Source organism: Lipotes vexillifer, unplaced genomic scaffold (genome assembly GCF_000442215.2).
Source record: "Lipotes vexillifer unplaced genomic scaffold, Lipotes_vexillifer_v1.1 scaffold640, whole genome shotgun sequence".
NCBI classification, from domain to species: domain Eukaryota; kingdom Metazoa; phylum Chordata; class Mammalia; order Artiodactyla; family Lipotidae; genus Lipotes; species Lipotes vexillifer.
In genome coordinates, this window is record NW_006773138.1 from 1617899 (window position 1) to 1628718 (window position 10820).

Here is a 10820-nt window from a genome sequence, read left to right on the forward strand (position 1 = left end):
GAAAGTACTTTTTCTTCCCTACATGACAGTAATTTAGTAGGAGGGTTTCCAGAGTCCTGATGCATTCAGCGGAAATACTGGGGATGTGACCAGGTGCTCATGGAGGCTCTTCAGGAACCCGAATATCAGCACACCAGAACCTTTTCCTTGGGGCCCACAGAGCTCTGGGAGGCAGAAACCCTGACGTGCATGGTGCAGGGAGGGGGCAGAGGCAGCATAGTGTCTAAGCACCTAGTCCTTTACTTGTGTGGCTTCTTTGTGAGCAAGGCACACGCCCTCGCTCCTGTTGAGGAACCTGAGCCAAGTCACCTGGAATGTTCTCTTTGCACAAGTCACTCATCAGTGCAGCCTTAGCTCATGCTAGTCCTTCTGCTGGGAAATGCTTCTCCTTACTAGACTCTGCCTATAAAAAAATTCTACCTGTCCTCCAAAGTACAACTCAAAGGAGGCCTTCTTATTCATTTATCCAAAAATATTTGCTGAATGCCTACTTATATGAAACAAACAGACCTTTTTCTGGGGATACCAAGAGGTATAAGGAGTGCAGGCAGCCAGGCAAATAAACAAATAGTGAAATTCAGTGAGATGGGGGCTACAATAGAGGCATTTACAAAGTATAGAGGGGTCTTAAAGCATTCACCCTGCAGGGAAGGCCACTGGCCACAATTAAATAAAGTAATTTCAAGAAAAGTGTTAGGAAGAAAACAAAGTTGGCTAATGTGAACAAAAGTGGCTGGAAGTTTGGGTTTCAGAGAAGGCCTCTGAAGCGGCACTGAGCCAAGAGTGGAATGGTGAGACCAGCAGCCATGGCAGCAGCAGCGAATGCAAAAGGCCTGAAGAGTGGGACCCATGTTGGCTTTGAGGAATAGAAAGAATGTCTTGTGTCTGGAATGCAGTGAGAGGGGAGCCAAGATGAGATTACACATAAATAAAATATTATACTCTGCCTTTTCCACTCAATATTACAAAGTAAGAATGTTCTTGGTTGTGAAAAATGATTTGTAAACATCTTTAATGACTGTATTAAAACATTTTTAATGGCTGTATTAAAAAATCATATTTTAAAAAAGTTATTTTCTGCTTTAAAAAAATCATCACATGAGGTACACTCCTGATTCAGAGACACCCCCTGCTCAGCCTTCAGCAGAAGTCAGTAGGCAGAAGGGCATATGGGGGTCAGGCACCACCTGCAGGTGTCCTCACTGCCACTTCTGGGCCCCTGTGGTCAAGGCTCAAGTAGCAAAAGCCCCAGTGACCAAACCCTGGAGACTGTTGATATGTCCTGTTCCCAAGAGAAAGTGTCTGAGCTCCAGAAACTTCTCTCCAGCCTCCTTGCCCCCTCCTTTGTATTGTTCATACTACTGTGACTCATGGCTTGAGGAGAAACTGTAAGTTCTCAGATGTCCCCTGCTAGAGACCACTTCCTTGTCTTCCATTTGCAAGGAATAGGCAATGCTGACAAAGGCCTTCCTCCAGAATCTTTGCTCTCCTTTCTCCTCTCTTACCATAGCTTTTGGCTTCTGGCTTCTCTGGAAAGCCAAAGGACTCCTCCAGCTTCTCTCTGCCAACATTTTAGTCTTCAGGGCTTGAGCTGCAAGGTCTGCGGAATTCCTGTCCATACTCGTGTATCCACTTGTTGGCCACTGGGGGAAATGGGGAGGAAGAAGAACAGGCTCAGCAGAGCAGACAGTAGCGATTCTTTTGCTCACAGGGCCATTAAGTTCCACACCCTTGGCAACTCACTTGCCTCACCCTGGTCCCAGCCCTACTATGGACTACAAGGCGCTGCTTCAGCAGCAGTAAAGAGCAAAAAGGACAGTGGCACCTGGAAAAAGTCCCTGACAGGTCCTGCTACTACAGACTAATTTTCAAACCTGTGGGTACTGTGGTCACTTACCCTTCATATGTAGCTCCTAAAAGCCCACCTCCCCCAGGGAACCATTCCAGGGTAATGAGGGAAAAGGGATGGATTCTCCTGGCAAAGTCCACCTCAGCACAAGAGTCCCTCTTCTTTTTCTGTCTTCAGAGCTAAGTGCTCTTAGACACATATATGACATAAACACATCCTCTACTTATTTATCTCTTCCTTGTTTGACCATCTCCTCATGGGAAAGCACCTGATGGTTCTCTCCTTGGGATAGAGGACTGGGACTTAGCAACATATTATTCCTTAGCTGTGCTCAGGAATCAAGGCCCATCTGGTCAGGCCTATAAACTTTTACTGACACCTGCTCTATGACAAAAGCCTGGCCTTATGGGCTCCCAATGTACTGGTGGCAACTAATCCAGAATCTGATCACCTCAATATAATGTGGCACTGTTAAGCTTTTGGAATGAAAAGGCTATGTTATTTTCCATCCATTCCCTATTTCACTTTACCCTGAACCCCTCACCCAATTCCCATGCCCAGAAAGGCAGGCCTTACCCCACTTATCTCCTACCAGGACAGGACAGCCAGCATGAAGTGTGTCACCATCCCCTTCACCACTCCTATGCAGGTTCCACCAAAATAGTGCTGCATTCTGAAAACAAGCAGACCCCGCCCCAGGGGAGGTCAGCCCAGAATCTCAGTCCTTAGGAAGCACTTGACTGAGGACAAAGGCATGCATGTCATTAAACAAGAAAACTGTCCATGCAGATTGGGGGCAAGGCATGCATAAAATGCCACAAAATGGTATAAGCTGCCATTTACTCATTCGCTCATGCATCCCTTATTGAGGGCCTGCTCTGCTCTAGGCCCTGAGGATACAGAGACAGATCATGTCCAGTTCTCTCAGGGAGTTCAGTCTTGCGGGAAAGACAGACATAAAAACAAACGAGGATGAGACAGTGTGACAAGTGCTGGGGGAAAGGTGAGCACAGGGTGTCATAGGATCACTGAGGAGAGAAACTCGACAAAAAGCACAAGGTGGAACAAAATATTCCTCACACAACTAAGAACTTAATTGAGCCACTGACTCTTCCTTAGGCACTTCCTAATAACACCCACAGGAAGCAGGGGTCATCATCATCCCCACCTCACCAGCAAGGAAGCTGAGACTTAGGGGCTTTAAATAATGCAACTAAGAAGAAGCAAGTTCAGGACTCAAACCCAGGCATTTTGGTTCCAAATCGTATATGTTCTTTTCCCCCCGCATCCCCAGCTTTTTTTCCTATACGCTTACTTTAACCTTTGCCAACCCCCTGAGTTTTGATAGATACCCAGCATTTACCCACTGAATGCTTAGGATGTGCTGGGTACTGTGCTAAGTGCTATGAGGCGTGATCTCAATTATTTGTCTTCATTTCATTCCTGAAGTAAGGGCTGTCATCCCTGATTGGTTGATCTGACATTTGGGGGAGATATTAATTCATTAAACAAACCTCTTACCACACTGGCCGCCCTCTATGCCTTACTTGACCTTATAGCTCCTATTGCAATACGTTATGTTGACTTCTGGAGGCAAGGACTACTCCTCGGTACTCAGTGCCTCCAGCCCCCAGTGTTTACTAAATGAATGACTGAAGGGACCAGTTGTTGTCAAGGATCGGAAGGGGACTCTCACCTTTGAGGAGCTCTATTGTAATGGGAAGGCACACATGTAATCATCCTCTTGTAATATAAGTGTAAATAAAATAAAAAATAGAGGCACAAGTAAATGCAGGAGTCAAGAAAATTGAGGGATTATCTTTGATTCTGGGAATCAGGGGAGACCTCTTTTCATTCCCTCTCCCAGGAATAAGCTTGCAAGCACAGGCAGCATGAACGCTAGGGTGTTACTTCTGCACTGCTAAAACCACCTGTTGGGGTCAGACCCCCACTCACCTTGACCACAGGCACGCTAAAGTTGCCGTAGATGAAGGCTGTGGCTCCTCCAGCTTCCACCGAGCTCAGCTGCAAGGCCAGAGGAAGAGGCAGGGTTGAAATAGCCCGACTGCCCTACTCTGCCTCACGTGACATCTAATGTCATTTCTGCATAAATTCCCTCTTGTGTGCCCCTCTTCCAACTCTGGGAGAAATACTTATGGAAATACAATCACCCAATTTAGGAATTGAGAGAGCCTACTCAGTGGCATCAGTATTTGCCTGCAGGGCCACAAGAGGACAACGTTTAGAAATGCCCCCTTTCTTTACCCTTTGAGCTAACATCCTTATTGAGGGTTACCATAAGTAGATTCAAACTTTGAGGCCCTCAGGAAGAAATACAGTTTATGTCACAACCCAAGACACAGACACGTCCCTGAAGTAAGTTTCATAAAACATTCTTAACTACATCAGATGCCCTCTGTTATTTTCCATTTTATTTTATTCTATTCTAGTTCAGATTTCTTAAATACTGACCAGATCCACTAAATTGATTTCACAGCCCACTAATGAATCATGACCAGTGGTTTACAAAACACTGTTTAGATTACAATGATTATTTTTGAAAGCTGGGCATCATAGGAAATACTGATTGCACCTTTGGTGTGTTTCCCAGATCACTCAGACCCTCTCTAGGTAATCTCAGCTAAAGGGTTTCACCACTGGTATATTCTAGAATTATGGATGTGTTTACTTAACTTGAAGAGTTTTTTCTGATTGTCAAAGAAATACATAATAACCTAAACATTTTGAAAAATACTGGAAAATACTTTAAAATACTTAATATTATTCATCATCTTACCATCTGGAAAAAGAAAAAAAGCACTGTTATGGTTTAACTGTAATAGTTGACATTTATTGAGCACTGGCCATATGTTAGGCATCACACTAAGTCCTTACAAATATATTATCTCACTTATTCCTCACAACAAATATGTCATCCTCACTATTCCTGTGAGTTAGTATTGTTATTATTTACATTCTACAGATGAGGAAACCAAGTCTCAGAGAGATTGAGTGGTTTACAAAAGGTCATATAACTCCTTGGTGACTGAGCCAGGACTGGAGCTGAGCCAATGCTGTCTGACTACAAAGTCCCTGCTCATAACCATTATGCTACAAGCACTCTTGAACATTAGGTTATTTCCCACTGTTTACTATTATAAACAACACTGTGAATATCTTAATGAGTAAAATCATTTTTGCGTTTTAGATTGTTTTCTTAGGAAAGAGTCTGAGCATTAGTATTATTGGGTCAAAAGTATATGCAAATATTCAATACTTTAGATACATACTGCTAAATTATTTTCTCACCAGCAGCATGACACAGAGTGCCAGTCTTACCTCGCCCTGGCTGTCTACCAGCACATTCACAGATCCCACCATGTTCGCCTGTGTTACAGAGCAAGGGCTATGGGTGTTGGGATATTAGCACTTGTTAGAGGAAACTGGACTGACGTGGCGATTCAGAACCTGGAAAAGGCAGTGGTGATTTTTAGCACATCTTGGCTCCCCCTGTAGTCCTTTGGGAAGGGTAATGAGAGCAACAATTTGCTCCTTGTGTTCAAATAACAAACTGGATGATTCTGTTCAGACCCCTGTTGTCAGCTACTGTGGGTGTAAGCAAGACAACAGAGGGAACCTGGACTTTCCTGCCTTCCTCTACCTGTGGTTTCACAGTATAGTGGGAAGGAAGGACTTATCCAACAAATTGAAAAGAGAATTGGATCTGTGTGCTGTGAAGCTCATGAGCAGGGCATGGATTATAAGATTGGTGGAGGGGAGGGAAATCTTCCCTCTGTAAACCTTCCACTGTTTTGTACTGGGACTGATCTTATGTCCAGTCTGAGTAGAAAATCACTAACCTGATTTCAACTCAATCCTCCCAATACTTCTTAAAGATTATTTTCTCCTTATATAATATTACTCTTATGTTCTCCATAAATCTTATCTCTTACGTTCAGAAATGTTTATGATGGTCTTAACACCAACCTGAAGATGAAAGGATGGGGCATAACCTATAGTCCTTCCTAGGTCCCACGATCCCATTTATGGGGTCCTGTGCTTGCTTTCTGGGATACATGATAGAAACGTATTGTATGAAACTTCACAGAGAGATATCCCCGTACATCATTTCATCAGATCCTCATGACAGCCCTGTGAGGAGGCGCAGAGCAAGAAAACAAGCTCAAAGAATTGATGTGATTTGTGCTGAGGCCACATGTTAAGTGGCAGAACCAGAATTAGACCAACTGACTCCAAACCCAAAACGCTTTCCATTCCACTGTGTGTATCAAAGGCTTAAAATCCAAACATATACACACTCTTGCATTTGTCATTTAAAATTGCTGGGCTACTCTTACCATAGTACCCTTACCATAGTAACTGGGCCTCTGTAATCAGGGCGTCAGCTACAGAAGATACTAGGGGGATAAAGAACAGAGAGATATTGGCCCCTAGATGTCCTATTCTTTGGTTGATATCAATGCACTTCACTGCCTGTGACCTCCCATGCCAGCTTTAGTCATCAACCAGAGATGTACCAGCAACTGATCCAAGCTGTGTCTCCTGCCCAGAGAGCTGACGTCAGCCATCCCTCTGCCTGATCAGAATGCGCAGAATGACCATGAGAGGCCAGACACCATTGGCAATGGCAGCCTTCCAGTTCTGCATAAAATTAAAACCAAGCCACATGAAGAAACATGTTGGGATTGCCAGCATTAAAACTACAGAGGGCTGGCCTCTGATTGTCCTTTCTTGGCTACACTGTGGAGACCAGTTAACAGGACTAAGGAAAGAGGGAATGCTAGGGTGTAGGTGTCTGCTATTCTAATGAGCCTGAAACCAGGCCTTCACCTTAGGGTGTTATGTAGAGCACTTATATTTGGCATGTTTATTCCTTCATTTAACAGTAATACACCTCTTATAATTTAAGTGACAGTTGCCTGAAATTATGACTTGTCCATAGAGAAGGAGGTAAGCCCACATGATCTGAAGGGAAGAGGATAGGTGAGATAATAGACTGGGTCCGAATTCTATAGGATCAGGTCAGGAACTAGGAGAGGAGGGCAATTTATTTTTTAAGGGGGTATAATGTAGATTTTAGTGAAGAATTTATGAGGAGATAAGGAAGAAAATTTTCACCCTATATGAGAGAGCCACACTTACTGGATTTCTCTGTAGGCATCTCTGTTCTTCCCTCTTGTAATCTCAGCTGCTTCATTTCTCTCCTCTCTCCCCTCACAGCTCCACAACCTCACCTGTAGGTCCGTGCTTTTCAACACCAACTAGTCTATGGGACCTCAAAGACAGAGACTCTCATATCCCCTTCCTGTGTTGTTCGGGTCCCAGGATCTCTTGGCCTTTGGTGTAACCCCACTTCCCATCCTAATCACTGACAATGACAAGGTCACACTTAGGTCTACACAATGTAAGCTCTTTGAGGGAAGGAACTGACTTGTATTGATATTTCTTTATCTCTCCTATAGTGCCTAACAAGAGTGCTGTATGAAATTCACAAACATCCTGGAGATTTTTCTGCTGTGAAATTCAGATGAAATCAGTATCTGATACTGCTTTGAAAACCATAAAATAAAAGAGCTATAAATAGTCATTAAGTAAGCAGCCCTGGTCCCTCCAGAGCAAGACTCACGTAGATCATAAATGTTGCGACTCGGTTCCCAGAGTTCATTCTGTACAGAGGGCTGGTTGGTGACTGAGACAAAAATAGAACATATCATTATTTTATGCAGATGGCACCAGAGTAACAGCCAGGATGCCACCATAATACAGGGAGGAGAAAAATGGAGGAGTCACAGATGGGATATAGCCTTGAGCTATACCTAGTCAAGTATGTGCCTATCTTTGCTGGCAGGTACTCAATATACTTTTTTCCTCTTACCACTTTATTAGATACTCATATAAGTGAACTGTATACTACTAATCAAACAAAATTGCTTGTTAGTAGTGAAAGCACTATGTGAGGGGTTGATTGCACCTTCAGGTTCTCGGTGAAATAAATTAACATATAAGATATTACAGATAATTATTCTGTAAAAATACCAAGTCATAAGACTGGAGTTCCCAATTATTTGCCAAAGAGGCACACTTTTTTGTCATAGAAGAGTTTAATTGATATAATTTACATGTCATAAAATTCAATCATTGTAAGAGTGTTTTTCAGTGAGTTTTAGTAAAAAGAAGATGAGTCAGCAGCAATCAGCTTGAAACCAAGGCTTTCAATCTACCTAGAACGAGAACCTTTGTTCTAAAATTTCATGCAGTATTCTCTGGGGGCCCTATAAGAGCTCTGTCTCAGAGAAATAAATAACACCCTCGTTGCCTACCCCACGAGATTGGTCACCGACCCCATGGTTACCGTAGCATGGTCAAAGTGAGGCTCATAGTGCCCTCCGATTCCGTAGTTTACCACCTGGAGATACTCTGCGTAGGGAGGCTGGACATCAAGGCCTGTAAGGGAGGCAATGCGATGGTCGAGGGTCACCAGCACTGGGTCAACGGTGTCCTTTAGCCAGGCACTAAAACACACCACAGGTTGCAGCATCAGTGATCTGATGCCAGAAATGACTAAATATTTGTGAATGAATGAATGAATGATGTCAACTGCCAGAAGGAAGGAAGGAAGGCAAGGAGGACAGGAAGATAGACACGAATACCTAATTACCTACTCACTCCTCCTGTTAAGTCGGCCCAGTCCATTTTGTGCTCTATCTTAACATTCACACATTCATTCAACAAACATTCTCTGAGGCCTACTGTATGCCAGACCCTGTGCTAGGTGTGTGAAGAGTGAAGGTTCACATCACCAGGCACTGGGATACAAAGAGAAGACAAAACCCTGTCTTTAAAAATGCTATGTTTAGAGACATCTCAATGGAGGAAGCTGGGTGCAATGGAAAAAGCTTTGAATTCAGAGGAGTAAGACCAGTCCTGGATCCTCGGCTTGACCCTTGGTCAGGCCCTTAACCTTTCACCTCTCTTAAGGTTCAGTATATTCATCTATAATATGGGGATGGTAATAATATCTACTACACAGACTTATGAAGATTGTGACAGACAATGCTTATGAAGATGCTTTGTAAGCTGTATGTTATTGATTGCTTTAAGACACAGAAAAATCTCTGTTCTTTTGCTCTACTCCAGGATAAACCAGCATAGGTCAAAGGCCAAAGAGCAAAGTTCAGTCTCTTTTCCTGAATGTCTTGTTGAGGTTTTGATAAAGTGGAGGATTTGGGATCAGAATGTGGTCCCTGGGAAGTGAGGAAGTGTTCCCCAAGCAAAGCCAGTGAGCCTCCTGGGGAGATGATGAAGGCTCTTGAGGGAAGCACCTTGGCATGTCTGGGAAGACCACTTCTTTGGTCTATAAATGATGGATTAATTTGTTCATTCTTTTGTATGGTGCTATGCTGTGGGCTCTAAGGTTTACAAAGATACCCAAGACAAAGCTGTTGTGTTCAAAGAGCTCATGAGAGGAGACACACAAATATACACAAATACAACTGAGCACAAATCAAGGTAGAATGAAAAATAAGAACCAGCCCTTAAAGTAAAGTTCTGGGGAGCACAGAGGAAGGAGATGTTAATTCTGACTGGGGCACTGAGGTAAGATGGACATGTAGGCCAAATTTTGAAGGGTGCATAAAATTTCAATAGATGGAAAAGACACAGGGATATTCCAGGCTGAAGAAATAGCATAAGCACAGACATGGTGGGGTGATATACTACAGTGTGTGCCAGCACGAAAGCATTTAGTCTATGAGAGAAGTAATGGGAAATAATGGTAGCAAAGTAGGCTCAGAGCATGTTGTAGAAAGCTGAGGACACTGTGGTCGGGAACCTGGTCTTTGTGGATAGTGATTTGGAGTGCATAGGTGACCTTTTTTTTTTTTTTTTTTTTTTTTTTTTTTTTTTGGGGGTGGGAGTTTATTAATTATTTATTTATTTTTGGCTGTGTTGGGTCTTCGTTTCTGTGCGAGGGCTTTCTCTAGTTGTGGCAAGTGGGGGCCACTCTTCATCGCGGTGCGCGGGACCCTCACTGTCGCGGCCTCTCTTGTTGCAGAGCACAGGCTCCAGACGCGCAGGCTCAGTAGTTGTGGCTCACGGGCCCAGTTGCTCCGCGGCATGTGGGATCTTCCCAGACCAGGGCTCGAACCCGTGTCCCCTGCATTGGCAGGCAGATTCTCAACCACTGCGCCACCAGGGAAGCCCCCATAGGTGACCTTTGAGGGACCAGTTCCAGTGAAGTTGTGAGGACAGAACCAAAATTCAAATGGGTGCACTGTGGTGGAGGGTGGGGAGTGAGAGGAGACAATGAGAGTCTCAGTTTCTTTACCTGAAAAGTAAAGAGAATATCACCTACTCCCCTAAAAGCAATGACTCTAAACAGAAGGTGGAATTTTCTCCTTGACACTACAATATCAGAAAGGTTAGCAAAGCAACGAAGCTGAGGTTAGATGGGCCTTTCAAAACTTAGAAAATAACTTCTAATGTACAAGGTCCCCAAAACATACCAGACCAAATAAGTTAAGCCAGATGATTCTGAATCCAAGCTTTCATCACTCACCTCGCTTCCCAGACAACAAAACCATCCACCCAGCTTGAGGTCTGGCCTCTCCCCAAGGATGTCATCACCGTCTCCCATGGCTCTGGTGGGGACCCTCCTCTTACGGTATCCTGTCCTTACAGCACAGACCAAGGGCTGCAGTGGAGGGGGAGCAGGGATGGAGGGGAGGGAATACGGCTGGGCTCTCAACCACAGAAGGGATCAGATCCAGAGATTCTGGCCATCCCTCTTGCCTGAGTGGTGGCAAGTCATGCTTTGAATATGAGTCAGGAGGTAAAGTCAAATTCCAAATAGAGACAGGACTTGTTCCCTGGTAAAGCAATCCTGGTTAGGAGAACAACTACACACTTAATTTTTGGTCTAGGGCATAGGAGCTTTTTCAAGTCTTTCCCT

The 10820-nt window shown here is 44.0% G+C and overlaps 1 protein-coding gene across 1 annotated transcript in view; it reads right to left on the bottom strand.

The window, feature by feature from the left end:
• Positions 1-1026: 1026 nt before the first annotated feature.
• The window catches only part of P4HA3 (prolyl 4-hydroxylase subunit alpha 3), a 34869-nt gene continuing 25075 nt past the window's right edge, over positions 1027-10820 (bottom strand). Inside the window, exons 9-13 of the mRNA XM_007448094.1 lie at positions 8223-8382; positions 7497-7559; positions 3806-3874; positions 2426-2522; positions 1027-1643 (exon numbers count right to left, since the gene is read on the bottom strand). Of these exons, the coding sequence (XP_007448156.1) occupies positions 1573-1643; positions 2426-2522; positions 3806-3874; positions 7497-7559; positions 8223-8382 (460 nt within the window). The 3' untranslated portion in view covers positions 1027-1572. The remainder of the gene's footprint in view (positions 1644-2425; positions 2523-3805; positions 3875-7496; positions 7560-8222; positions 8383-10820) is intronic.